At 38.8% G+C, this 27542-nt stretch overlaps 5 protein-coding genes across 5 annotated transcripts; 2 read left to right on the top strand and 3 right to left on the bottom strand.

Moving 5' to 3' along the window:
- Positions 1 to 1675: 1675 nt before the first annotated feature.
- Positions 1676 to 4059, top strand: LOC106452796 (serine/threonine-protein kinase STY13). The gene is made up of 3 exons (XM_013894970.3): positions 1676 to 1961; positions 2461 to 3404; positions 3485 to 4059. Exons 2-3 carry the CDS (start codon positions 2515 to 2517, stop codon positions 3822 to 3824), a joined length of 1230 nt encoding a protein of 409 aa, XP_013750424.3. The 5' UTR covers positions 1676 to 1961; positions 2461 to 2514; the 3' UTR covers positions 3825 to 4059.
- Positions 4060 to 4158: 99 nt separating this feature from the next.
- On the bottom strand, positions 4159 to 11313 carry LOC106409322 (DDB1- and CUL4-associated factor homolog 1). Its single transcript, XM_022706426.2, has 13 exons — positions 10870 to 11313; positions 10711 to 10786; positions 10523 to 10639; positions 10269 to 10429; positions 9435 to 10155; positions 9257 to 9345; positions 8744 to 9170; positions 8075 to 8638; positions 7821 to 8003; positions 7276 to 7728; positions 7078 to 7188; positions 5101 to 6948; positions 4159 to 4986 (listed from the first exon to the last, which is right to left on the bottom strand). Exons 1-13 carry the CDS (start codon positions 11133 to 11135, stop codon positions 4309 to 4311), a joined length of 5694 nt encoding a protein of 1897 aa, XP_022562147.2. The 5' UTR covers positions 11136 to 11313; the 3' UTR covers positions 4159 to 4308.
- A 649-nt stretch (positions 11314 to 11962) lies between these two features.
- On the bottom strand, positions 11963 to 14492 carry LOC106452793 (glucan endo-1,3-beta-glucosidase 5). Its single transcript, XM_048765560.1, has 2 exons — positions 13876 to 14492; positions 11963 to 13163 (listed from the first exon to the last, which is right to left on the bottom strand). Exons 1-2 carry the CDS (start codon positions 14217 to 14219, stop codon positions 12044 to 12046), a joined length of 1464 nt encoding a protein of 487 aa, XP_048621517.1. The 5' UTR covers positions 14220 to 14492; the 3' UTR covers positions 11963 to 12043.
- A 5449-nt stretch (positions 14493 to 19941) lies between these two features.
- On the top strand, positions 19942 to 24542 carry LOC106452791 (protein arginine N-methyltransferase 1.5). Its single transcript, XM_013894964.3, has 23 exons — positions 19942 to 20211; positions 20292 to 20409; positions 20485 to 20594; positions 20677 to 20766; positions 20890 to 20943; positions 21150 to 21229; positions 21328 to 21403; positions 21485 to 21571; positions 21759 to 21819; positions 21925 to 22016; positions 22120 to 22155; positions 22243 to 22311; positions 22441 to 22509; positions 22627 to 22680; positions 22770 to 22844; positions 22960 to 23052; positions 23136 to 23239; positions 23379 to 23427; positions 23508 to 23594; positions 23711 to 23816; positions 23905 to 23992; positions 24096 to 24189; positions 24291 to 24542. The coding sequence occupies exons 1-23, from the start codon at positions 19957 to 19959 to the stop codon at positions 24372 to 24374; spliced, it is 2031 nt and encodes a 676-aa protein (XP_013750418.2). The 5' UTR covers positions 19942 to 19956; the 3' UTR covers positions 24375 to 24542.
- On the bottom strand, positions 24479 to 26449 carry BNAA03G51280D. The gene is made up of 7 exons (XM_013894965.3): positions 26084 to 26449; positions 25772 to 25999; positions 25412 to 25520; positions 25264 to 25309; positions 25082 to 25167; positions 24868 to 24926; positions 24479 to 24773 (listed from the first exon to the last, which is right to left on the bottom strand). Exons 1-7 carry the CDS (start codon positions 26182 to 26184, stop codon positions 24668 to 24670), a joined length of 735 nt encoding a protein of 244 aa, XP_013750419.1. The 5' UTR covers positions 26185 to 26449; the 3' UTR covers positions 24479 to 24667.
- Positions 26450 to 27542: the final 1093 nt, after the last annotated feature.

The following is a 27542-nucleotide window of genomic DNA, read 5'->3' as shown; positions in this document are numbered from 1 at the left end:
TCTTCAGGTTGTAAAACAAATATGTCCCTACTGATATATGAATATAAGGCAAGCATCTCAATTATCTAGACCTTCGTATTCACTCACCAGCTCAGGCAGTAGCTTAACATACATGACGCTCCACAGTTTCTTCTGATTCACCATGTGGTCACACATCATCAACCTCAATTGGTTCAACGAGTATCTTTGACTAAACTCATTAAAATATTAAATATAATCTTACAAGACTTGGTCGCCAAACCATTCATCTTCCTAATTAGAATCAACCTCATTAATATCTTTAAACTTCTATAATTTTATTAAAATATATAAAATCTATATAATATAGTCACATTTAAAAATCATTATTAAAATAACTTCAAAACTGTGTCCCTCTGTTTCACCTTTTTAGCCGTTTTACAATTTATTTGTTTAATATTATGAAAAACTATTCATAATATCAATAAACTAAAATAAACTCATAAAATAACTTAATAGCATATAACTCAAAGATATTGGAAAATATGTTAGGATGTTTCTGTAAATTGATTACTTCAGTAATGTAGATCAGTTACTTAATTCAAGAAACACAATTCATAAACTAAATTGGTTTGTTTTGTGATACATTATTATTAGTTAATACAAAGAAGGGTCCATTTCCGTTGACCAAACATGTGAAAAACAAAGATGAACAAATGAATTGAACACAATAAAACTAACAACCTGACAAGAACATAAATTAAACCAAATGATCTAATCTTAAACAAATAGATCACAATATTTACATTCTCAAAATAATTACAAATATAGTCCATTATAACCACATCAACCGGTGAATTTGAAATATAGCTAATTGCAACTGAGAATGAGATCAAATATTTTTACATCAAACAATTTCAATTGAAAGGGAAAATAAAAAGTAAAAAATAGTAACCAGTAAATAATGATTATCATATAATTTATAATTAAATTTTCAAATTAAAAGAGTATTAGACAAAATACATAAACTCAATATCAAAGTTTGACTATTGACAAGGTAAACTTGGGATGCCGTAGACAAGAGAAAGAGACAAGAAATTCATCATGAATTTGAGATTATGAATTTGAGATTCATCTCTTTTCATATCAGAAAATCCAAAAATCTGATATTAATCCGAAAAACTCTTCTTTTTATAACCTTTTAATCCAAATTAATCGAAAAACCAAAACCGACCTGGAATAGACTGGGATCCAAAATTATTTTGATATAAGCCGGTCTCCAACTTTGTTATCCGAACCTAACCGAAATCGAATTGTACTTTCTAAATATCTAAACAGATTTTAAACCTCTAGAACCAAAGAATCAAACTGGAATAGAATTAAATACAGTGTATGCAAACCTAGACAGACACAAAAAATCATACAAAAAAATAGTAATCAAGATTACAAGTAAAATATATCCCGCCCGCCCTTCGGACCGACTCTAGTCGACCTATAAAGTAATGCTTGATAAGACAAGCGTGAACAAGAAAAGAAAAGACGGTTGCGCGTAGCTTTAAAGCTACTTACGCGCCGACTCACACGACGACCAATCATCCGCTGCGAAATGACACGGTGACACGGTGAGTGGGCCAGGTTTCCACATGTTAAAGCGCGTGTGCATCAGTATCTCTCGGAGAGCGTGTGGCTCGGAAGATGTTCCCAATAAATAAGAAACGAATGTGCCAGCAAAGAACGGACCAAAACTAAAATAAAAAATAAATAAATAAATAAATGGGAGTGTTGGAAAAGTAAATGGGAAGCAACGACGACTGAGTCATCTCCCTCCTCCTCCTCCGTTCTCCACCTCTGAACTTGATCGGAACTAAGCTCTTGCGGTTGCGATTTGATTACTTACGTGGAGGCTTTGGTTTCTCTCTTGGATCCTTAAACTTATCTTCAGCTCTGATTCTTACATGTCTTCCAGCTCAAATCTAGTATCTTTGGGACCTATGAAGCTCTAGGTAAGCCATCACTCCTTCTTCTAGCTTATCCCATCGTCTAATCATCGGATCTGTGTCTGAGTTCGTGAAAAAATGAAACTTCTTTGTGCTAGGACCTCTTTTGTATTTGTACACAACTTGTGTTTCCTTTGATAGTAAATTTTGATTATTTTTTTCAACTGTGAAGAAGAGTACTTGCTTGAGAATCAAGGATCTGACTTCAGCTTAATTCACACAAAAAAAAAAAGTTTCAATCTTTTAGTAACATGAACGTTTCTATATAAGGCCCATGATGTTGTTAGAACATCCTTAGCTTCAATACAGGTTCAGAACAACAGAAACTTTCATTTCTTATTCTAGCTTCTTGTTTTGCTCTTAGAGGCATGAAAGAGAAGACCTTTATGTCATGACAGTGATGGTCGATCTGTCAAGAAAAGACCTTACTACTACCAATTGTTTGTTACCGAGACAGATGTCTGAAAAAAATGTTTCTCATTTTGTCGTATCTTTTTTGTTTTAGGTGTATGTTGAGTGATTGAAAGACATACCACGTTATACCACGAGATTGGAAAAGATGCTTGAGGGACCAAAGTTCGATATGCTCGCTGTTGGCAATCACCACAATTACGATGCATTCACCCAAGACTTTTATCAAAAGCTCGGTGAAGAAGGTACAAACATGTCCACGGACAGTATGCAAACAAGTAATGCAGGAGGCTCTGTGTCAATGTCTGTGGATAACAGTAGCGTTGGTTCTAGTGATGCTCTCATTGGCCATCCCGGGTTGAAGCCTATGCGTCATCCCTACTCTCTCTCCGTTGGCCAAAGCGTGTTTCGCCCCGGGAGAGTCACGCATGCGCTCAACGATGATGCCTTGGCGCAAGCGTTGATGGACAGCAGCTACCCAACCGGGGGACTTGCGAACTACGAAGAGTGGACTATAGATCTGAGGAAACTCCACATGGGTCCTGCTTTTGCTCAGGGGGCGTTTGGTAAGTTATACAGAGGGACTTACAACGGAGAGGATGTAGCCATTAAGCTACTAGAGAGGCCAGAGAACAGCCCCGAAAAGGCGCAAGCTCTGGAGCAGCAGTTTCAGCAGGAGGTTTCTATGCTCTCGTTTCTGAAGCACCCCAACATCGTTAGGTTCATCGGCGCTTGCATTAAACCGATGGTGTGGTGCATCGTGACTGAATATGCTAAAGGAGGCTCGGTGAGACAGTTTTTGACTAAGAGACAGAACCGAGCTGTGCCTTTGAAGTTGGCTGTTAAGCAGGCGTTGGATGTTGCCAGAGGTATGGCTTACGTCCACGAGCGAAACTTTATACACAGGGATCTGAAGTCGGATAACCTCCTCATATCAGCTGATCGGTCCATCAAGATTGCTGACTTTGGCGTTGCAAGAATCGAAGTTCAAACTGAAGGGATGACACCTGAGACCGGGACTTACAGATGGATGGCCCCGTAAGCTCACATCCTTATCTTGTCTGTTATAACCTCGTGTCTCTGCAGGTCACTAAATTACTTTCTGTGGATTGGTGCAGAGAGATGATCCAGCATAGACCCTACACTCAAAAAGTGGACGTCTATAGTTTTGGAATCGTGCTATGGGAGCTGATAACGGGTCAGTTACCGTTCCAGAACATGACTGCGGTTCAAGCTGCATTTGCGGTGGTGAACAGAGGAGTCCGTCCAACGGTCCCAGCGGATTGTCTCCCTGTGCTTGGCGAGATCATGACACGTTGTTGGGATGCGAACCCTGAAGTCCGTCCTTGTTTTGCAGAGGTTGTCAATCTTCTTGAGGCGGCTGAAACCGAGATAATGACGACTGCGAGAAAAGCCCGGTTCAGATGTTGCATGACGCAACCAATGACAATCGACTAATCTGTTGTGTGAAGAAAGAGAAAGGACAAAAAGAGGACATAACAAAGAAAGAGAGGAGGAAGGGCTTTAGATATATGTAAGTTTGTGTGTGTAATATCAGATTGTATCTCTTTTCCCAAGGTAGGGGAAGTAACACCAACCATTTTAGACTACTGAAACTTTTGTATGCAGAAAATGAACAAAACAAATGTACTGTGAATGTCTGAAGTGTTTGGTTTATTTTTCCTTGAGTTTATTTTTCCTTACTGTGGCAGAGTAGCATTTGATGTGTGATGAATCCGATGATGATGCATGCCTTAAGTATGAGGTGTGAGTGTGACATGAGAAATCATGATTCTGAGAATCTGTTTCCTTTTTTAATTACTGACCATCAAATAAACATGCAACTTCTAAAAGAAAAATACAAAGTTACTTGTCAACAAAACTTTGGGTAGTAAAAAAAAAAGACACTGTAGAGTTCAAAAGAAAATAAGATGAGAAAGCATTAAGATTGAGTGCTGTCCAGAAAATCCTCTTCGCCATCAACATTGTCATCTTCATCATCACCACTATCTTCATCATCACCATCACTCATAATCTCCAAAAAGTCACCACCTTCAAAGAGCATACCCCCATCATCATCATCAAAATCGCTTGCACTATTATCTTCATTGTCATCGCTGCTAATGTCATCATCTCCACTGCCGCTATCGTCTCCAGCTAGTCCCAGAATCCGGTCCAGGTCATCTCCATCGTCCTCATCGTCTTCATCTTCATCCTCTGTCTCACCATCATCATCGGGATCAGAGTCATCATCTGTTGGTTTACGCCTGCCAATCTCATACAACCTCGCTGAGGATAACATATCGTCTTGATCTTCCATTGTGATCAGCCCAAGGAAAGAATCTGTTGGTTCTGTGGCAAAGTCGAGAAGACATCGGTCCACTGGTATAGTCGCAATGTCTGAATAGTTGACCGCATCAAGAGTGCGAAAAGCAGCAAACAACGGATGCTTCGAACGACGCGTGTGGACAGCAGACATCACGTCCTCAATGTTTCTCCTCAGCATTGCGTAGATAACATCACCCCTGGAGTTGAATGTAATAGCTGTCTGGTCCAGTGATGGTACACTTCGAAGTAGCCTCATTTTCCTCAAATCCCAGACCTCAGAGTTTATGATCACCTGTTATAAAAAGCATTATATTGAGATAAGCCAAGACATGATGACAGTTTATTATCTTTGGTATTCTCACATATAAAAAAATTCAGATAAGAGAGTAATATGATTTATCATCACCTCGTTTCGAGAAGGATGAAAACCACCGCCGCCATAATCAGTAAATTGATCGAACCGACTGACCTCATCTGGAACACGGCGATCCCACAGATGACCATTCCACAATATTAGTGTATCGCAAGGGCTGAAGTGTACAAGAGAATATGGACTATTCCGAGAAGAAGTTGATGTGTCAGTGTATTTATGGGAAAGAGTGCAGGTCTCTACGTTATACAGAAGAACATCTTTTGTTGATCCTTCACATGAGAGCGCTGCAAAATATCGCCCAGAGTTGCTGAACTTTGCAGCCTTGCACCCATCCAAGGAGTGCTTAGACCCATTAGTTATATAAGAAGCGTCCCACAACTGCACATCACTAGAACTAGAAGAAAGCAACAACTGAGTATCACCAGAGACATATGGCTGAACAAGTGTTACCGGAGCCTGGTGGCCTGAGAAACTCTCAAGCAAGCTACAGCTGCTAGCGTCGAATATTTTGATTTCTCCAGCATGACTACCGACTGCTAAATGATTAGTACCTCCAAGTAGTGAGATGCATGTAAAGAGAGCATTCTCATCTCGGTAAGATCTCCAAGATTTAAATCTGCTGAAAACGAACTGACGGTCCCTGCGACTCCCATGGACTCCACTGTAAAAACTTTGAACCTCGCGGGTTCCAAGACGGCCAGTGATATTTAGTGGAGCTTCAAGTAAACGTTTAGGTTCAGGACAGACATGCGGATGTAGGAGAGACACAGGGGGAACAGTTGTGATCGGAGCCAGACACTGTCTGTGTTGGTGTTTCAAATATTGAACAACAAGGGAGTCTAGTGTTAACCGTTCCGTATTTGAAGGCTGTGGATCGCTTGGAAGCCTTAGCTGAGAAGCAGGTGTCATCAGGCCTAGCCTGGAGCTCCCAGATTGGTTGACATCCAAAGCTGAAGCTGGTGTTTGGAAACCTGAAGCATCCGCAATGGTTGAACTCCTACGAAAGGAAGCTGTGGTTCGACAAGCTGGAGATGGCGGTCCTAGCTCGCCCAAATTGATTCTTTTACCTGAAACTGAAACATCTGTGTCTTTAAGTTCCGACAGTTTCCGTTTTCTGGGAAAAGTCGGGGTCTTAAATTGAGAATCGGCATCAATGTCGCTCTTCAAAACTAATTTTGCAGCAGTGTCTGATGTATCAGCACAAGCAGGATCTGAATGTGAACTACTGTCTATTCTCTGAGTAGACTGAGGGTGAGCGTCCTGGGGGAAAGTTTGATTCCGTGGCTGCAAACTAAAGCTGGGTGAGAAAGTCAACTGTTTCTTCTTTGCGGATGGAGCTGCATTACCTATCAAGCTAGGATCTTCCTCATGAGTATTGACTTTGAGTTTACTGGGGAAAAAACCACCGCTAGCACGGCCAGAGGGCCACTGTTGCTGTGCTACTGGCGTGGAGGACGTCTCATGTGTCGAGGAAGCGAGATGTTTCTTTTTGGCAGATATAGCCGCATTACATCTAGAATTAGGATCTTCGTCATGTGCACAGACTTTGGGTTTGCTGGTGAAAAATCCACCGTTAGCACGGCCAGAGGGCCACTGTTCCTGAACCACCGGCGCAGACATCTCTTGTGTAGCGGAAAATGCAACAGAAGAAGGGGGAGCCAGGGAAGGTAGAGGACTCAACTGAGTCTCTTTCAACAGTGCTGAAGCAGTTTCACCAAGACCTGATGCCTGGAGGTGCTCATGGATAAGGAGCAAAAGCTCCTTAGAATCATATGTTATAGGTGTTGCTGCTGCAATGGCGGCTCTTTCAATGCGCCTCAAGGTTGGAGTAGTAGCATCACTGGCTGTTAGTGTATTCGCATGCCCTGAATTTGTCAATATCTGCAAACGCATATAAACCACAACTGAAAACGTTTGCAAAACTTCAACAGAGAGACAACTTCAATTACTAATGAAGCACACAGAAAACAATTCCATAAACAAGAAATATAAATCAGTTCAGATGGTTACCCCTATTAGCTCAAGGGCCACCTGAGCAAGTTCAGCCTGCCACCTGACCTGATCTGTTCCACTTGACTGACCACCTGCATCCCGAATTAGTTCTGACAAACTCTTACCAACCTAGAAACCATGTTTGGAAAGTCAGTACAGAAACAAAAAAAACGAGAGGACGAAGATAACTGGGGAAAGAAATTTGCTATATTCTACCTCAAGTTTAGTCAGTATTTGTGCAATTGTATCATCTCTAGCAAGACCAAGAAGTACCCTGCAAGCCAACGCTCGTAGACAATCTGGGGCAGCAGGGGGGTTCACATAAATTCTCGGCTGAAGAAGTTTTAGGAGAATTTTTATACCATCATTCCCACGAACAGCTTCACGTGCTAGACGATAGACCTGCTCCAACTTAGCAGCAAGGCCAGCAGAACCAGTTCCTGCTCCTAAGAAAATTCTTCTATCACCGACCAACCCTGAAGACGCTGGTGCAACAGGAGTTGGCGGAGCATTACCAGTGGACTGAGTATCTGCAGCAGCATCGGTTGAAGGACGGGCAGTAGCTTGGCCGGAAACAGGTTGATGATTTTGTGCAAGAGGCGGTTTATTACTTAATGATGGTGGAGGGCAGACCAGATTGATTAGGACATTTAATGCAGGCTGTATGATCTGCAATAACAAAGAAAATAGGCAAGTAAAAATAAGAAGCAAAAGAAGAAAGACTAAACCCATGTGAATAATGTATAAAGCAGACTGCTGACCTCTGGGTCCACTATGCTGTTGGAAATATTTGCTGCATCCAGAACGACAGCAATGCCCGCACGATTGTTGCTCAGTGTGGCACTCACAATTGCTTTGCGGCCATCAGGTATTGATGTAACTATGTGAAGAACACCAAAAGCATGCTGAAGCAGATCATGGAGATAACGGTCTACTGGTGGAGTCTGCGCATGCGACCATGTAAGTGCATGGTAGGAAAAAAAAACACCTATGAAGGGTAAATATGCTACATTACCTGACATAGTTCTAACATGGTAACATGTCCAGAGGACGCCAAAAAGTTATTGACGGCAGGCCACTGGGTTCTGACAAAGGTCGGACCCAACTTCCTATCCTTATGTAACTGATGAAATACGGCATCTACAGCTTCATTGCTGATGTCAAGGGGCTTATAGGCTGCCCTTACATTAGAAACATTTCGAACACCACCTCGGCCACTTCTGCTAGGACGAATGGAATCCACAAGCAAAAGTAGATGAGCTCTAAAATACTGGCGCAAAGCAAAACAGGTGTGAAAAGCCATCTGTTTCTCTGACGATGTCATGACTTCAGGGGCTGATCGGTCAGAATTAGCACCAGTTCTAACTGAGGCTGCATCTTTAAGAATCGCAAGGAGTTTCTGCAAGCTATTATGAGCATCAAATGCATCTAAAATGGCTCTAAAGACAAAAGCAGCAGCGAAGAATAAGGCTGCATTTTTCCTGGCTTGATCCTGGGAACAGTCTAGAAGTTCGATAGCTAATTTAACCAGTTGATGTATGAGATCCGATGGAAGTGCACAGACACGCTCCATTATACCCTGAAAAAGAAATTGAAGGTAAGAAGAAGCCGGCTTTGTGCTAATTCAACGATGGTTCTGAGAAAAAAAAGCACTAGAGACGTACAACTTTTCTGTTATTACTACCTGAAGAGAGCCTATGGTGTATAAGCAAGATGAGAGACCATAAAAGGTCTCAGTAACCCTTGGTACAGCAAGTAACTTTTGCAAGCCACCACGGTCAACAAACATTGCAGCAAACTTCCGGTGTGCAGCCAAAGCGCAAATTAACTTCATTACGTCAGGTAACAAAGGGGACAGTGCAAAACTATCTTCAAGTTGGGATGTACGTTCCAGTAGCGTAATGCATACATCAACACCTTTTTCGTGAAGGACAGGCCCGAGAACCTCGACATATTCACCCAGTATTTCAAGGCACTGGATACAATATTTTTCTTGTAACTGAGCCAACGATTTGATATCTGGAAGTGAAACTTCTCCAACATCGGCAATTGCGTCTGTTTCCACGCTATTCAATTCCGCAGTCTGATCAGATATAACACAAGTGGGATTTCTGCACAACCCAAATAGCAGAGTTAACTAGAAGCTACCATATTTGATAAACCTCAGTAGAATTAACAACAACATAGCATGACTAACCTTGAAACCTCAGCGGCATCTATGACTGTAGTAGCTGCTCGAACAGCAGCAGACACGGCAGCTTCTTCACTGCCAGATGACTTGAATTCCTGGAATCATTTAAAAATAAATACATTCAATATACCAGAAGTTCATAAAGGAATGAAATCATTAGCAGCTAGACAAAATAAAAACATGCCTCCAAAGCAGCAGTTTTAACAAGCTCTGCTGCAGCATCGCCAGCTGCTTTAGCTGCGTCATCAGGAGCATGGGCAGCTCTAGCTTCCGTTTCAGCAGCTCCAATCGCTCTCTTTACTAGATCAGTTATATTTTTGGTTCCTATCCAGCAACCTTGAAAGCACTCATCATTCTCATCTCTTTCAATCCCTACAATACCAGATTTCATTTTCCCCAGACATAAGGTCACATCTTCTGCATTTCTGACATCTGAATTTTTTGGTAGATCCCTATCTCTGACACCCAGACGACTTGATCTAGGAGAAGTCAAGAGAACGTCTGTATCGGTAGCACCTTCGTTCACCTTTCCTCTCCCCCTGGATTTTGATCGGTTCATCCTCTGTCTTGAAGGGTCATCTCTTCCGGTATTGTCATCTCCAGGTTTCAGTTTACAGTCAACAACAGCTGAAACATTGCCATCGATTTCGAATTCTCCTTCAGACTGACCCATCTCTCTACCGGAGTCTGCGTCAAGAACATGGTCACCTTCAACTGTATCCACAACCCTCCGCACCCTACCTCGACCTTCTTCTTTTCCTTTTAAGGAAACATGCTTAGCCTCAGTTGCATGAAGGGCCTCTCTACGGCTTGTGCTCGAGTCTCCAATAACACGTACTCGAAGATAATGCATAAGCTTAGCAGATAGTCCTGATGCCAAGACGTCTTCAACTAATTGACCACGACTTGTATAGGTCAGATAAAAAAAGAAAATAATATTATTTCAGCTGTAGGCGCCAAAAAAACATTTTAAGCATCAAAAAGAGACAACAAATGAAAATATTTTAATCAGATGTACCTCGTCAGAGAGATAGCGAGAAGTCCTGTGGAATAAGTCTTCAACATCTCAGCATCTGAGGCCTCTTTGCTGCCAGAGTGTTCACCAGGGAACTTGACTGACTCGTCCAAGACCCAGTTTTTAAATTTATCCATAACAGCATCGTCGAAAACATAAGGATACTGTAAGACAGAGATAAAAAAAGAGAGCATTGCATCACGAACCAACGATTTCCAACGAGCTGCAAAGCGTAAAAGAAAGGAGCAAACTCTTACCATGGAAGTAAGCGAACAGTTCACTAGCAACCTTACGGAGGCTGCCTTAACCGCGGTTGAGTAAGTATCCTCAGTAAGAAAATTTGAGGAAATCAGTTCAAAAAACTCATCATTCTCCTGTAAACATCAAGAAACCAAAATAAGAAGCTACTAACTAAAGCAATGGCTGATCCATCAAAAGGACTTACTCGGATGAGATTACACAGATTGCCACTGATATGATTACTGCGATCATTGGAGTAGAACTCACTCACCTTTATAAACCTGCGGACACAAGAAAGAAAGCGTCAAGCTTTAAGCTATAAAAATGAACAAATCAAGAAGAGAGTGTGAAAGCAGCATCCTACAGAGACTCTTTGGACTCGAGGATATGGCTAAGAGCGTGGAGGATAGTAGGATTAGGGTTATTAGCACCGGCGGTGATGCTATCCATGAGCTTCTGCGCCTTCTCTATAAGCTCGTATTCTTCCTTCTGTTCCGACGCAACCTCCGCCGCAATAGCGGTTACTTCGTCGTCCTCCTCCTGTTGTCCTTCTTCATGGTCAGGTCCGCCGATTGAATTTTCCGTCTCCGCCGTAACAGCCGTTGGATTACGGACCTCGGCATCGTCCATGTTTAGAGGCGATTGAAATAAACGTTGGGATCGTGGAAATTAGAAGTTCGTTTCGAGGAAGAGCACAAAAAAAGAAGGAAGCTTGTGGAGTAGTAAGAAGGTGGCAGGTGGAGACGAGACGACGAAGCTGAACTGACTATGATACTAAAACATAACCCGACCCGTTTTTTACTAAACAAACCCTAAACCCGTATTTTAAGAGTGGGGCCTTATATAGGTCATTATTTCAAGCGATGGGCTTTAAAAAGCCCATTTCTAAATAGGCCCATAGTTGCAGTTAAGTCTCTGGTAATAGAAGTGACCAGACAGGTAAGTAGCAAGACTTTTATCCGAGATCTGAATTATTATTTTTTCCATTTTTGGGTTACTAGATTCAATCTGAGATCTAGTTCGATTCGAAAATCCGAATATTCGGAGGGGCCAAATCTGGATAGTAAAATGTTGGATCCGTCAATTTCAAAAATAGTAACATATTTTTATTGTAAATTAATTTTATTTAATATATTTTCATTTTTATAATAGTATATAAAAATTTTATGTAAATTTTGTAATATTATATATAGAAATAACTAAAGACATTATATATTTTTTTATTTTTTTATTATTGTTAATATTTTATATATATATATATATATATTAATATTATTTTTTATTTATTTTAAGGATCCAAATCTGAATATCCACCGGATATTACAATTTTTAGAAGGATATCCAACACCCAGATCCGGATAAGAATAGTAAAATTATGGATCTGCCAAATAAGGATCCGGATACCTTAAAATTGCGCGAATACCCGATTCATCCTAAGTCTAGATAAGTGATACATAAATCTCAATGTTTCTTTTAATAATTTCTCAATAAACACCAAAGTTTTCTTTAAAACAGAAGAATAACCAATCAAAAAACCATCATAGAACAATATACATACACATCAACAAGAGTAACAACACTGCCACTGATCTTGTTAAACACATCTTGGTACTTACTTCACCACCTGAAGAATCCGACTTGATCATTACCTTAAACTGACAACTCCCAAAAGAAGGATCCCTAGTAACAATCATAGATATACCCCCAGGGAACTTACACGCACTCTCCAGCTGGTCACTCACCTGGTAATAACTATTAAACGCATACGAAACATTCTGCGCCAAATCCAAGCCACCACACGACGAGCCATACCCAAGACTAGTGCAATCAGCATGATCACAAGCGTATCCAACGCTCGGTCCCAGCTGAGGATCCTCAAGACTAGCAGACGGCGCGAGAACACACCATTTCTTCCCCATATGATGCACATCCTTCGCTGGGATCAACCCATTACCGTTTCCAAGAAGACTGAGCTGATACTTAGGCCGCCCATCGATGTAAAACATCCCCCAGTGTCTCTCAAAGTTCCCTGGCTGAATGCTCTTGGCGTCTTCGTCGATAAGGCTAAACAAGTAAGCGTCCAAAGGACCTGGTCTCATAGGCGTCCCCCTACCAACTCTCTGACGGTTCATGAAGCCTTGGTTATACCGCCGCGCGTACATCATGTTAGCGTTCTTATCTCCATCAGTAGGCCACCCGACCTCCCCAACGATGATGGACAAGTTACCAAACCCGTTCTTCTGCAAGGACCAGACCAATGTATCGTAGTTCGCGTCGAGGACGTTGTCGTAGACTCTGCCGTTGTCGTTTATGGGATCACCTGTGCCGTCGAAGAAGGCGAACTCCACGGGGAAGTGAGGGTCGTTGTAGAGACTGATGAAAGGGTAGATGTTGATAGTGAAGGGAGCTTGGTTGTCGCTTAGGAACTTGACGATGCTGATCATGAGGTCGCGGATTTCGAGTCTGAAGTCTCCGTCTGAAGGGAGGTTGGATGCGCTTTGGTAGACGTCTGCGTTGAGAGGGACTGTGACTTTGACCTGGGTGGCTAAACCGGCTTTGATGAGAGCTGATTGTATGTTCTGGAGAGCGGGGAGTGTTATGTCCTCGAATGTTCCGTTGAATGCCTTTAGAAATGGCTCGTTCCCAACTGCCACGTACCTAAATGTTTAGACACAACACAAGTCAACACAACAGAACAAGTCAAAGTTTTTGTCTTTACTCATCAAACTGTAATCAAAAGTCTTAAAAGATTGAAGCTTTAGAGCATAAGCACAAGTCAACACCAGTGAGCAAGAAGATTGTCTTCAAAGTTTCTATCTTTACTCAGAAACTGTAATCAAAAGTCTAAAAAGATTGAAGCTTTAGAGCATAAGCACAAGTCAACACAGTGACCAAGAAGATTGTCTTCAAAGTTTCTATCTTTACTCACTTAACTGTAATCAGAACTCTAAAAGATTGAAGCTTTAAGCATAAGCAAAGTCATCACAGTTTGTAAACTTCAACCTCTTTTGCTTAGGACCAAGATTGTCTTGATAGTTTCTATCTTTACTCACAAACTGTAATCAAAAGTCTTAAAGATTAAAGGTTTAGGCATAAGCACAAGTCAACACAGTGACCAAGACTATCTTTACTTACTAACTGTAATCAAAAGTCTTAAAGATTAAAGCTTTAGGCATAAGCACAAGTCAACACAGTGACCAAGATGAACCTCAAAGTTTCTATCTTTACTCACAAACTGTCTAAAGATGGAAGCATTAGGCATAAGCACAAGTCAACACAGTGACCAAGACTATCTTTAAAGTTTCTATCTTTACTTACTAACTGTAATCAAAACTCTAAAGACTGAAGCTTAGGCAAATGCACAACGAACCTGATATCGACGCCATTGGAGGAGACATGAGCAGAGACGTTCTGAGAGACCCATCTCTCTGCGACTGCGACACTTGCAGCTATAGGAGCAAGTAAGTCGTTAGGGATTCCGACCATAACTTGAATCCCCGACCGACTTAAAGCTCCGAGAATCTTCGTGTCGGCCTCGAAAAGTTTCACCTTTCGGATTCCGTTAGCCTGGAGAAGCCTCACCACCGTCGCTGGAGGTAGCGGGTGACTTGCCTGTGAGCCCCAGTTCACACCAATCCCTTCGACTTCGATGAACAAGTTTATGTATAGCAAAATAAGTGCGAAAGAGACAGCAAAAACACTTTTGGACAGCATCCCTAAACTAATAACCCAACAAATAAAAATCTGAACTTTATTACTTAAACGAGCTCAAGTTGAAAACTTTGGGTTGAAGAAGAACAGAGCTGAAGTTGCTTCTTTCAAAAATCACTACGGTGGATTTGGAGAAGAGGAAGGAAGAAGTTTCAAGATTTAAAAATTGAAAAATCGGTGAAGAACACGAGACTGGAGAATGTTTTGTATTTTCCTCGTGTTGCAGAAATCGAGCATAAGCTAAAATGGCTTTTTAGTTCTGTCCCAATGTCCGAAAGGTGGTGTGAATGCTTTGATTAGTGTACTATAATTTTAAATTAGCAGTATATTATGTAGATTTAAAAATAAGGATAAAGAAGCTAAAAGAGGAACATTTAACGTTGTAGGTGTTGGTTGGTCTACAATGTATATAAATTTATAGTATACACTATTAATACGAATTAAAAAGTTGACAACGGCTTTTAATTATGATAACTTCAATAATCAAAATATTTGAATTTCCTATAGTACCAAAGAAGACCTTATATCATTACATCATTTCTTAATATGATTGACCATCGTTTCATGTGCTCTATTTCAAGGGAAGACATCTTGGCAAATTAGACAGCTACTTTCCGAGTGGCATTGGGTTTGGTTTCAACAAAGTCCCTCCTCAGCTAGCACCGGAGTGTAAGCCAGGCTCTCTGTCGTCGCAGCTCGAGAGACCTTCGGGTTAGTCTTCGGCAAACCGTCCCCGTTTAGCCAAACTCCTCTCTCTGCAGGTTTCGATTAGCAAAGAGTTTAGGAAGCGCTTGAGTTAGGAAATTAGTTGTACTTGTTGCTAAGCTTTAGTTCTAAGTGTATTGTTGCAATATCTTTAGATCTTTTATGGATGCTATAGGTTCTTTTACTTTTTTTTGCGGCCTTTAGGACCAGATCAGCTCTTTGAGCAATCTTGGATTTCAATTTTTATTGTAATCAAACTTTCATTATTCAGTTAATGATATTTATAATTTAACAAAAAAAAAATGATAGACCATAAAGTGTAAATACTATTAAATTTGGTGATATATAAATATAGTACTACTATATATGTATTGTAAAGCATATTGGTTGTATTTTGTATGAGTTAGAATAGTTACTGCTTTGACCAAAAAAAAAAGAATAGTTACTGCTAGTGCTAAGATAGTTTGGTGTGAGGCAAGGGCATGTGGATGAGGTCAAGCAAATGTGTAAAGTAAAAAAAATCATCAAAGGACTGAGGAGCAGTGTTAAGTGATGCTGTTGGGATTAAAGTTGAAATGATACAATGACGTAGATAAAAATGTTTCGTTTTTGTGAAAATAATAGTGAAAGAGAGAATGGAAAAGGTCGGCGTTCGGCAGGAGTGACGCGGTTGGTGATTAAACTTAGGAAGAGAACCACTAACTATTAGAATGAGACAACTAAGATGAAAAAGGGAAGTGATAAGGACAAGTAAAGCTCGAGGGGGTGGTAGACTGGTAGAGAGAGAACATATAATACAAGTGGTGTGGTGCCCAGTTTTGGTCTATGTATTGTTACTTTTGAGTGTGATTCACGATCGTTCACCGACCGGATAACGCATCCAGCGATCCTCATTCCCTTTATCTTTTTGATAGAAACATAAAACAGATATGCATATTTTCAGATATACATACTTTATAATATATTAAACGAAATAATGTATGCTGTTTCTGAGTGTCAACATAGCAACGTCAAATCCTTTACAAGAGCTTAAGATATGTTAAATAATCTATACTATTAAAAGGGAAGCATTGTTAAAAAATCTACTTATGCAAAATTGTTTGGACCTATTAATTAGACTAACACCATATAATTCAGCCTATTTTTAAGCCAAAGTAATATTCCATACATCAATTCATAATTTTCTTAATGTACAAAAAGAGATATTGTATTTCAAAAAAAAAATACAAAAAGAGATAGTAACTAACAACGATATTTTACATAAAGATTTTATTATTATGTTCTTAATACAAAAAATAACTTAAGAAAATAGTCACAACAAACGGATTAATATTTATGTACATATTTTTGGACCCTACATATAGATTATCGAACATATGATGCATACCTTTGTCTTACAAACGTAACAATATTCATTGCACTTTTTATGTGATATGTTATTCATGTATTTCTTGACTCTTTTTATGAAATGTTATCACAAATTTAATATCTTAAATTGAAAACTATATCAATACTAAAAATAATTGGTTTTATAATAATGTAAATTGATAGTTGTAAGTTTGTAACTATGATATAAATATATGCGAGGAAAATTCATTTTTAATTTAAAACTAGATCTTGACCCGTGCCTCCGCACGGGTATTTATTTTTAATTTTTGTAAACGTTTAAAAATTAAATACATACATTATTGTACTAATTAAATTAGAAGATGATAATTAATTAAATTGAGTTAGTTTTATTATTCTGAAAAATTTAAACCATGTTGATCAATTTAATTTTTAATAAACCAATAAATTAATCTGACTATTTTATAGTTTTTATGGATTGCAAAATTAACTTTTTGATTTTTTAAATAAATGAATGATTGCATATCTTCTAAATTTATTAGAAGGTAGCTAAATATTAGGCAATTTCTTAACAATTTTTATGGAAGTTGCTATTTATAAGGTAGTGACATAGGTATGTAATATTTGTGGAAAACTAAGGATTAAGATTTATTTGTACTTCAGTTTTAATAGTTTAGATTGATAGCTTGTGTGTTAATGACAATGTTTTGAAAACGGAACGGGACACTGATTCAACATTGCACCTGGGTCAATGGTCGGACCGGTTTAATCGGTTTAACCGCTTAATTTTAATTTAATTTTAAATTAAGTAACTATATATATGTAAGTATAACTATAAATTAATTTTGATATAAGTTTATATCAATGTTATATTGTAAAACTGATATGAAAAATAAAATTCAAAATTCAAAAATTAAAACTAATTTATATATGTAGTAGAAAACAAGATTACATTTTGATGAAATCTTATTAAAATTTGCAATTTTTTTTTATTATTTAACTTGAATTTGCGAAAACGGGATTTTAATATTGAACTAGGTCTGATTTAACTCAAATTCAGTTTTTAGCACAACTCAGAACCAGTTAGAAGAGCGAGTCAGAATCCAACTGGTTCGATCGTACGGTTCGATCAGATTTTCAAAACATTGGTTAATACAGTTCAATAATTAAAATATATATTTTAATAATGAATATCTTTACTGCTAAAAACATACATATCATCTTTAAATCTATTACAAACAAATCTCACACATTAAAAATAATGAATGATAAAAACATTAAAAATCAATAGTTATAATGTGAAACAAAAAAATTATACTAGATTTAAAATTTATTAAAGATTAAAAACCTCAAACCCGCGCTTTTTAAGCGCAGATCAAAATCTAGTACTCAACTTAAAGAAACAACAATTGTTGTGTCTAAATAATGCTAACTAACTACCACATGTTCGTGGGGATGTTAATTTTTTTTTTCCCAAATTGTTTTTATTGATTAAAAGGGCCAAGCCCACGGCCGGAGCCCACAAACAAAAAGCCCACTAGCACGAGGGGCATCTTACAACAAAGGCCGAGGCCCAAAATGAAAACCGGCCCAACAGACCCAAAAACACGCAGTCAGACGGTTTGCCCTAGAGGCGCACCAAGGAGACAGGCTGGACACGTGTAAACATCTGGAGAGTCTGCACGCCACGCGTCGTCAGCCTCAACTCGATCCCCGCCTCACCGCACAACCGCCGAAACCAGCCACCGACACCCACTTTTCACCGGATCTCCGATACTGCAGAGCCTCCGCGTCACCATAGCTCTTCACGGCCGCTCTGTCTTCACACCGGAGAGATCGTCGTTCTAACGAGATCTCCATCCGACTCTGAATCACCAGAAACCCTAGATAGGCGCGCCGCGAACCACCGCTCTCTCGTCTTGACTATCGTCGCCGTCGCCAGGCATCTCGTCCTCGACGACCCACGAACTCAGACTCGAACTACACGAAACCAGTAACCACATCCCAGAAAATTAGGGCTTCAACACGACGGCGAGGATCTTTGTGAGCCTCCTCACTCCGTTATTCATAAGCCGGCAAAGAAGAAGCTGAAGAAGCCTCCCTTCCCGAAAGCTAGAGCGGCGTCGGTGGATCTGAGATAGCCTCCACCCCCCGCAGACAGACCGGCGTCGATGAATCTAGAGAAGCCTCCATCGCCCGGAGAAACACAATCCGAACCAACAAAAATTCCATCTCCTTCGAGGCTCTCCAAACGGCGCGTCTTCACTCCAAAACCGACCACCGAGAAAGTCAGTTGTGGTATCAGAGCTTCGACAAGGCATCCGTTGATGGCACTTCGGAAACAAGGCGGAGAGAAACTAAATTGCTGAATAAAAAGTGCTCCGGCGACGGCACGGATGCTCACGCGCCGGCCGTACGCCGGAGAAAGTCTTTTCTCTCTTTTCTCTCTTTTCTCTCCTATCTTTAACTACTGGACATATAAATTAGTTGATGACATTTGTAAATACATAAGTTATTGGGCAATTGTCAATAATAGCACCTTTTGAAGTTTATGTCACAAAAAGAGCACTAGAAGGAGAAAGTCACAAAAATGACATTCATTAAAGGGTAAAATGTCCCTAATATCCTTGGTTTAAATTAAATAAACAAACAAAAATAAATAAAAAAATAAAAAAAAAATAAAAAAATAAAAAAATAAAAAAATAAATTTTTTTTTTTTTTTTATAGTTTCAGATTATATGTTTTCAGATTCGAAATTTTTATAATTTTTTTTTAAAAAAAAAATTTGAATTTTTTTTTTATTTTTTTTTCAAATTTTCTTTTTATAGTTTAAAAATAATTTTTGAAACTGTTTTATTAATTTTTATTTTTATTTTAATATTTATTTTTTATAAAATTTTAAACCCTAATTCCAAAACCCCACCCCCTTAACTCTAACCCCTAAGGTTTGGATTAATTAACCCAAGGGGTATAAGTGTATATTTACCTCTTTAATGAAACCTATTTTTGTGACTTTGAGCCTTGAGTGCTACTTTGGGAACAAAAACTTGGTTTGGTGCTATCATAGTCTTTTTCTCTAAGTTATTTCAATTTTTTTTTAAATTTCTACAAATTTATCCAGATCCAGCATGAATGAAGTTTAATTTTAAATCTAAAAATCTGATATCTAATATAAGCAATTCTTTTTCGAATGGGTATCTGGATACCCATGTTTAACTGATTTTGTAATAAAAAAATGTTAACCGGTTAAATGCTTCTCATGAATCATTTTCATTCAAACTTGTGAAATTATTATGGTTAACACGTAGAATAAATGTTATCGAATTATTATGGTAAATATACAACTAAGTTATACCAATCATACATTTTAAAAAAATTACAGCTAAACTTTTACACCAAAAACTCGACAGCAATAAAATCTACAATTACGACAAAAAATCGACAGCAATAATTCTAAATTAAAAAAAAATAATAAAGCTACAACTTTTACCAATCAACCCCTTTTGATGTATCAGTGAAATATGGATGGTAGAAAAGTATGGTCACGTACTTTTGTTGTTAAGGATTTACTTGTGATTTTTTGTAAAGAAAAATTAATTTGTTTGGTGTTATTATGGCTTCAATGGGCCAACATTTAGCTTAATAGCAAGCCCAATAGAAAAACCCAATAAATAAAAACCGAACATATATGTACGAACTAAACCCTTCATTAAACCCTTTTTGTCTTCGTTGTCGGCTCGAGGAAACATTCATTGTTAATCTGCAATTTCGTCAATACTCCTTGTTCAACTCGATAGTAGAGATGCCGCTCGGAGAAAGAGGAGGATGGGAGAGAAGCGAGTCCAGATACTGCGGCGTCGAGACTGATTTCTCCGACGATGTTCCGTCTCTCCTCTCCTTCAACATCTCCACCGGCGGTTTTGACTATGTCCTTGCTCTTCTGGTTCGTGTTTCTTTCTTCCTATCGTTTCGAGAAATATCATTCAGTGTTTTGTCTCTCTCTAATGGAGTGTTGTTACGCAGATGAACCCTTCGTATAGGCCGAGCTTGGTGGAAGGAAAGGGTTCGGAGACTCAGGTTCTACCAGTCTCTGGCTCTGACTTGGTATTGGCGCCTTCTCAGTGGAGCAGTCACGTCGTTGGTATGTTTCTCTTGTGCTGGTTGTCAATGATGTGGTTTTGAATTTTGATTTAATGGTTAATGTTTTGTTCTCTAGGAAAAATTAGTTCTTGGATTGACTTGGACTCTGAAGATGAGGTATTGCGAATGGATTCAGAAACTACGTTGAAGCAAGAGATAGCCTGGGCTACACATCTCTCCTTACAGGTGCGTAGGAATCCATTATGCTTTTGATTGTTGATGCTCGAGGATGTATTGGTTCTTGCTAATGTTTGTTATTTGTTTGCAGGCATGCCTTCTTCCTACTCCTAAAGGGACCTCGTGTGCCAATTATGCCAGATGTGTGAACCAGATCTTACAAGGACTGACTACCTTGCAGGTGGTTTACGAGTTTCTTGCTTTCTGTCATGTTTTTTTATTAAGATTAATGTTTTCTTTACAATAGCATCTTCAATCAAACTCTTAACTCTTTTTATTTTTATAATGCCATTCTGTTATGAAGTTATGGCTGAGGGTTCCGCTGGTGAAGTCTGATGGTGATGCCTCAGAGGGTCTGGTAAGACGTCTGATTAAAGTTGATGCAAACTTTAGATTGTTCCTACCTTTTGTGCCTTCTCAGATTTTTTAGGCTGCTTGAGTTTATAGACTTTTCAAACCTATACATATAAATGAATTTTCTTAGCAGTTTATTTTGTTTATTAGGCTTCCTTTTGTTTGTTTGTTATGTCATTGTGGTTTTAATATATACTCGCCTCTGTGCAGACTGATTCCTGGGAACTGTGGAACTCGTTTCGTCTTCTTTGTGAGCATGACAGTAAGCTGTCTGTTGCTCTTGATGTTATGTGAGTTGAGAGAGACTCTTGATTGCTTTTTGTTAATGTGGACTCAGATTTTTCTTTTCCCTCCGTAAACATAACACCATGTCTTTTTTTTTATCTAGGAGTACACTACCCTCTGAAACATCACTTGGACGCTGGATGGGAGAGTCTGTCAGAGCAGCCATAATAAGCACTGATGTATTTGTCTCACCCTTTTGCCACATTTAATATAAACTCGATTTTGAAGTCATAATTGACAAAATGCTTTTGGTTCTGCAGTCGTTCTTAACAAATGCTCGGGGTTATCCTTGCTTGTCAAAACGCCACCAAAAGCTAATAGCAGGATTTTTTGATCATGCTGCCCAGGTAATATATATATATCATAGTCTTCGATATGTAGAACAGTAATATTAAGTGCCAAGATTGGCTTTTTTTATACTGAGTTTTTCTTTCTGATAATGTCATTCTGTGATAAGAATCCTCTTTTCATTCAGCAGAGATATATCTATTTCTCTCGTTCTAGGATTCATCATCATTGATCTTGTAATTACAGGTTGTAGTTTCTGGAAAGCCTGTTCACAATCTTCCAAAGGCTTCTGATTCTAATACTGAGGGTAAATTTTCTGTATTTTATGTAACAGTTAGCTGTTATCCTTTGTTTATATTCAAAGACGTTCCATGTTTTCTATTGATAAGTTCTCAAATGCTACGGTTCTCAGGTACGCAGAGGCACCCCCTGCGGTCATATTTGGACTATGTTGCTTATCTGTTTCAGAAAATGGAACCACTTCCTGAACAGGAACGCATAGAGGTCGTTATTTTGATCCTTTGTCTCAGTTCTTGTTTTTTAATTACCATAGATGCAGACAGCAGAATCAAACTCAATTCTGATAGTTATCTTATTCCTTTTACAGCTTGGCTACAGGGATTTTTTGCAGGCACCCCTGCAGGTTAGTCTCTCTTCATAAGTAATACTGATTTCCATCTAGCAGAATGCTACTGTAAAGAGCTTCTACTGTTCTTTTTTTAAAATACAGCCTCTGATGGATAACCTCGAAGCCCAAACCTATGAGACGTTTGAGAGAGACTCTACTAAATACATCCAAGTATGTGTTTGCTTATGCTAGTTTTATTTCTTTCTCATCTTAAGTTTTAACACCTCATTATCACTAACACTATTTTGCGTGGTTGGTTTTAATGTCACGCCTAACTTTTGTCCATCTTTGTGTTGCTAGTATCAAAGGGCAGTTGCTAAAGCCTTGGTGGACAGGGTTCCTGATGAAAAAGCGTCCGAGTTAACTACTGTATGTCACCTCTCAATGTTTTGCTTTCATAGGCTACATGTGGCGTTTTAATTTATGAGTTTGTGTGTTTGGTAATCTTATAATATACTTCAGTAGTACTAAAGTTATATTTTGTAGGTCTTGATGGTCGTGGGAGCAGGAAGAGGACCCCTTGTGAGGGCATCGTTGCAGGTAGTTTTGATGCAACTCCATGCTGATCACAAAGAGACTTTGAAACTCATTCTTCTTAATCTATAATGTTCATTGGTTTCGTATCCCAGGCCGCTGAAGAAACTAACCGCAAGTTGAAAGTTTATGCCGTCGAGAAGAATCCTAATGCAGTTGTAACGCTCCATGTGAGTTATCAGCAACTGAGTCAATTGAAACACCGGCGAACTTTTATGTTGTTTCTTTCCGATGTGCGGAGCTGTTTTGAATTAACTCATAGAGCATTTTTATCCTTTCTGACAGAATTTGGTTAAGCTGGAAGGGTGGGAAGGCATTGTTACGATAATATCATGCGACATGCGTTTTTGGAATGCTTCTGAGAAAGCTGATATATTGGTCAGTATGTACAGATTTTGGTAGCTATTAGTCCTACCGACATTAGACAGTTCATCTTATTCTCGTTTGCATCTGTTCTTCAGGTTAGCGAACTGCTGGGTTCTTTTGGAGACAATGAACTCTCTCCTGAGTGTCTTGATGGAGCCCAAAGGTTTCTGAAGCCAGACGGAATTTCAATACCATCCTCGTATGTGTACCCTTTTACTAAAGTCTAATTTCCATAAGAAAACAATACTCTAATAGCTGCTAGTCCAATTTTAAAGCTTAAAGGACATTACATATCTTATTATGTTTCTCTAACTCGAGTATCATCTTCGCTATATCAGGTACACAAGTTTCATACAACCTGTAACAGCTACGAAGCTTTACAATGATGTAGGTTCTTCTAGTTTCTGCTGTGTACACTTAATCATAAGAAGAATCGTTTCGTCTTACTCGTTTACATTAATTGGCAGGTTAAGGCTCATAAAGACCTTGCGCACTTTGAAACTCCTTATGTCGTAAAACTGCACAGTGTAGCTAAACTTGCTCCTTCCCAATCCGTGAGTCTCACTCTGTCTTCAGGATTGCTTAATAGCTTATAGTGTTCTCTTTGAATACATTTATTCAAGTCTTGTTGATCTCTCGATCTCAGGTGTTCTGTTTTGGTCTTACTTAGGTTTTCACATTTACTCATCCAAACTTCTCAACAAAAGCCAACAACCAACGCTACAAAAAGCTTCATTTCAATCTACCAAGCGACGGTGGCTCCGCCTTGGTGCATGGTAACAGGACTTTCTTGTCTTTTGTCAGTTATCTGCATTTTTTCCTAATTTTAAACTTATCTGTTGCGATCATACATAACTCTAACAGGATTCGCTGGCTATTTTGATTCCGTCCTGTATAAAGATGTCCATCTTGGCATCGAGCCTACAACAGCAACACCAAACATGTTCAGCTGGTAATGGCCTTGATCTATAAATATGGCATTTTGATAATTCTCTCCTATCGAACCTGCTTGCCTAAAAAGAAAACTTATATAATACCATGTTTCCTTTTGGCAGGTTCCCAATCTTTTTCCCATTGAGGAAGCCTGTGGAGGTTCACCCTGATTCTCCATTAGAAGTACACTTTTGGAGGTGTTGTGGTTCCTCGAAGGTAATTTTTTTTGTTAAAACCACAATGATTCTTATTGTAGACAACCGACTCTGTTAGTCTTGAGAACCATTATTGATCGATCCTCTCATGTTTGGGTTCAGGTTTGGTATGAATGGTCGGTATCTTCACCTACTCCAACTCCGATGCACAACACCAATGGCCGTTCCTACTGGGTCGGCCTTTAGGATCAGAGGATACTCAGAAGAGTCATGGACTGATGATCAAGTGATGTAATTCCATTGTGCTGTGTCTTTATGTCGAACAAAAGACCAAAGTTTACAAGTGAATCTAATCTCTTTTGACCTTAGTGTTTCTATTTCATCAATAATAGCTTTACCTCTGCACTTTTAATACAGAGCTGTTTACACACGTATGTCAATCTCAAACGGCTAAAACAGAACAACTAATCACATATCTTCGATTTGAATACATCGGTAAATAGATCAAGAAGCTGTGTTTACAACATTGGTACACAAGCCTAGTTTAAGAATTTTTGTTGCTGCTTTTGAATCCATTCGTCATAATCTTTGAGTAATTGCTGAAGCAGAAGGGGCACTAATGTATCTACAAGTGTCTGCATCACTCTGTCATCATCATATCAAAATATAACATTGTTTAACATTTCGAGCCAAGAAGCAGCAGGGAGGTAAAGTGAACAATAATAATGTCTTAACTTACAGATTCCCAGGAGCCTCAACAGCTGATACTGGAAGCATAGTGAATGGTCGTGTTGAGATCTGCCATGAACAAGGGAGGTTGTTTGAGCAGCAGATGTAAAGTTTATTAATATACACAAGCCTAGTTTTGTATATGACACTCTTAAGGCTACAGATAACAAAGGACTGCACGAGAATGAAACTATGAACAAACGAAAAAAAAAACAATAAACAACCTCTAGAGTGACTTTCAAGCTCACATCAACCTCCAAAAACGGCTCTGGATCTTCCATGTTCCAGGTCATGCAATTTGTCATAATCGCTGGCAACCAGAAATGGAAAAAACATTTGAACCAACTTTAGAAACCTCACACTTGCTCTACTTTTAATTGCTTTTGTTTACAAGGACAAAAGTTACCTGAAAACATTTCACTTTGGTTCTCCAATAACTCTGACCCCTCCAACTGCAAAGAGACAGCAGAGCAAAACATACATCAGTAATGAGATGGATAACAACAACATGATTTATTCAATAAAACTCAAAACATGAGTCTTGTTCACACAACCTTGCAGGAAAGTAGCTCGACTGTACAATCTTCCTGTGTGGGAATAACCCTCAAAACCAGCACTGGAGAAACTTCAAAGCTCATTAACTGAATTGTTGGCAATGTACATCTGCACTGTAACACAAAGTTTTACCATCTCCCTTCCTCAGATAAAAAATCATATTCCTCTATAACTCTGCTAACAGATTAGAATAATATACTATCTACATAAATATAACAAAGTTTACTACTATATATTACCCACTTACTACATTTACTATATATGTCTAAAGATACACTCTTTAGATATTTCTGCTTAGAGATATAACATTTGCCTATTTAAACGTTGAGAGACATCAAAACAAAGTTTGAAGAAAGAACCTGTAAGTATTGTCATCATCATCGACTAACTGATAACTCTGCAAAGCTTTGGCGTTGATCACAGCCTCCATGCCAGAAGGGTGTTTCAAGAACTCACTGAAAGTGAGCTCCTTTTCTCCATTACTCTGTAGCTGGATTCTCTGCTTCCTCGAAGCAGTGAGATTCGCTTTCTTTGAACTCGAAATTGCCATTGCTCTACGAACGTGACTACCCAAATGGATCCTCTCCCTGAAAACAGAGCTCTTCCTCTAATCAAATCACTAATATAGAAAAAAGGAGACAACTTTAGAAATGTATAAAGAGTCTAAAGACCTGGGGATTGCGTTAGGGTAGGATCTACGCAAAGGAAGGATCTTTCTTGGGGATTCTGAAGCTACGGAAGCTCTCCATCCGTTGTGAATCGCAGTGTTCATGTTTCTATGAAGGTTACTCACTTTTTGAGAATTAAGGAAACAGAGAATGAAGAAACTCTGTTTCTTACAAGTTGATTGGAGCTAGAACGAGAGTTTTATCGTTTCTTTGGTCTTGGACGATCATCGTCGTAGACGGGGAAGGAAGTAGTGGCCAGGTGAGTTCTCCAAAAGCTCTTATCCGCCGCCGTTGATTGAGGAGGATTGTACTCCTAACGTTGATGGTCTTCCACGTGTGTTTCTCAAACTCGCAGTAAATTTTGGTTTTTCACCGCAGACGAGTTTACTTTTGTTCCAAACATTTCAACAAGTGTTTTTTTTTTGTCCAAACGTTTTAACAATTGTCCTAACGTGTTTTTAGACTTCATTTGTTAAGAATGCGACTCTGTGTAGTTCCCATCATTGCTTCGTACAAAAGTCGCATGCATATTATGGACTTGCAAGAACATTTGAAAGCAGTAAACTAATACTAAAACTGCATCTCCTAGGCCATATATAGCATTATGATATGTTGTGAGGGATGCGAGAATAAACAAATTAACAGATTGATAAACAATAAAAAAAACACATAGATTTAACTTAGTTCACTTTTAGGACTATGTCTACGGGTAAAGAGAATACATTATTGATGAAGACGAATTTTCAGAGTACAACTCATTCTACGTAATAGAGTAAAACCATAAAGATATATAAGAAAATGTTTAATGAAACTTTCCATAGTTATCGGATTTGGCATGGGATCGACAAATTCTTACAGAGATCGGTAGATCCATGACTACTAGATCGACCGATCTACGTCAATTCGCAGATTCAAGGCATATTTTAACAAGATTGATAATGATCCATCTTAAAATACAGAGACAGTTTGTAAAGTTCAAGAAAATTGCAAAAAAAAATTGAACCTCAAGAACGTAAAACAATCATCGTTTACCATATTAGAATCATACTTACCCGCCAAAAGCCTCTATCTTGTAATCAGACCAGAATCAAAAACTGTAAGCAAATTCAGGTATTAGCAACTCGTAGCACAAACTTTTACCTGAAGGAGTAAATTTATTGACATCACAATTAATTTTACCAAATGTCAAACATAAATAACAAATGCATAAAAATCTCAAACACACCTAAATTTAAAAACGGTGTCTAAAATCCTCACTGTTTTTTTTTCTGTATTCATGTGTGTTTGAGATTATGTATTTGTTCTTAGAGCTTCAAACTCAAACATTGCCTCAAACACTTTCTTTTGTGTTTAGTTCTTGTTGCAACAGTAATTACCCATTACGTTTCAAGAACTTATTCACTGTGGAGGTGTCAAGATCCCGTACCCATTCGGAATTAGAAAGACTTGCTACATGGATAGG

This window comes from Brassica napus, chromosome A3 (genome assembly GCF_020379485.1).
Source record: "Brassica napus cultivar Da-Ae chromosome A3, Da-Ae, whole genome shotgun sequence".
In the NCBI taxonomy this organism is placed as follows: domain Eukaryota; kingdom Viridiplantae; phylum Streptophyta; class Magnoliopsida; order Brassicales; family Brassicaceae; genus Brassica; species Brassica napus.
Note: the sequence above shows the minus strand (reverse complement) of the source record. Positions and strands in the feature narration are given on the sequence as shown.

What these genes read in the sequence shown, in the direction of transcription:
- LOC106452793 (XM_048765560.1), bottom strand. Translation starts at nt 14,219, where the DNA reads ATGCTGTCCAAAAGTGTTTTTGCTGTCTCTTTCGCACTTATTTTGCTA. An exon ending in TCCAATGGCGTCGATATCAG is followed by an intron (nt 13,164 to 13,875) that starts GTTCGTTGTGCA and finishes CTAAACATTTAG; the next exon opens with GTACGTGGCAGTTGGGAACG.
- LOC106452791 (XM_013894964.3), top strand. Translation starts at nt 19,957, where the DNA reads ATGTACGAACTAAACCCTTCATTAAACCCTTTTTGTCTTCGTTGTCGG. An exon ending in ATGCAGTTGTAACGCTCCAT is followed by an intron (nt 22,845 to 22,959) that starts GTGAGTTATCAG and finishes CCTTTCTGACAG; the next exon opens with AATTTGGTTAAGCTGGAAGG. An exon ending in GGTGTTGTGGTTCCTCGAAG is followed by an intron (nt 24,190 to 24,290) that starts GTAATTTTTTTT and finishes GTTTGGGTTCAG; the next exon opens with GTTTGGTATGAATGGTCGGT.
- LOC106409322 (XM_022706426.2), bottom strand. Translation starts at nt 11,135, where the DNA reads ATGGACGATGCCGAGGTCCGTAATCCAACGGCTGTTACGGCGGAGACG. An exon ending in AAATACTGACTAAACTTGAG is followed by an intron (nt 7,189 to 7,275) that starts GTAGAATATAGC and finishes CATGGTTTCTAG; the next exon opens with GTTGGTAAGAGTTTGTCAGA. An exon ending in TGGCCCTTGAGCTAATAGGG is followed by an intron (nt 6,949 to 7,077) that starts GTAACCATCTGA and finishes ATGCGTTTGCAG; the next exon opens with ATATTGACAAATTCAGGGCA.
- BNAA03G51280D (XM_013894965.3), bottom strand. Translation starts at nt 26,184, where the DNA reads ATGAACACTGCGATTCACAACGGATGGAGAGCTTCCGTAGCTTCAGAA. An exon ending in TACCCTAACGCAATCCCCAG is followed by an intron (nt 26,000 to 26,083) that starts GTCTTTAGACTC and finishes CTCTGTTTTCAG; the next exon opens with GGAGAGGATCCATTTGGGTA. An exon ending in GTTGAGGCTCCTGGGAATCT is followed by an intron (nt 24,774 to 24,867) that starts GTAAGTTAAGAC and finishes TGATGATGACAG; the next exon opens with AGTGATGCAGACACTTGTAG.
- LOC106452796 (XM_013894970.3), top strand. Translation starts at nt 2,515, where the DNA reads ATGCTTGAGGGACCAAAGTTCGATATGCTCGCTGTTGGCAATCACCAC. An exon ending in ACTTACAGATGGATGGCCCC is followed by an intron (nt 3,405 to 3,484) that starts GTAAGCTCACAT and finishes GGATTGGTGCAG; the next exon opens with AGAGATGATCCAGCATAGAC.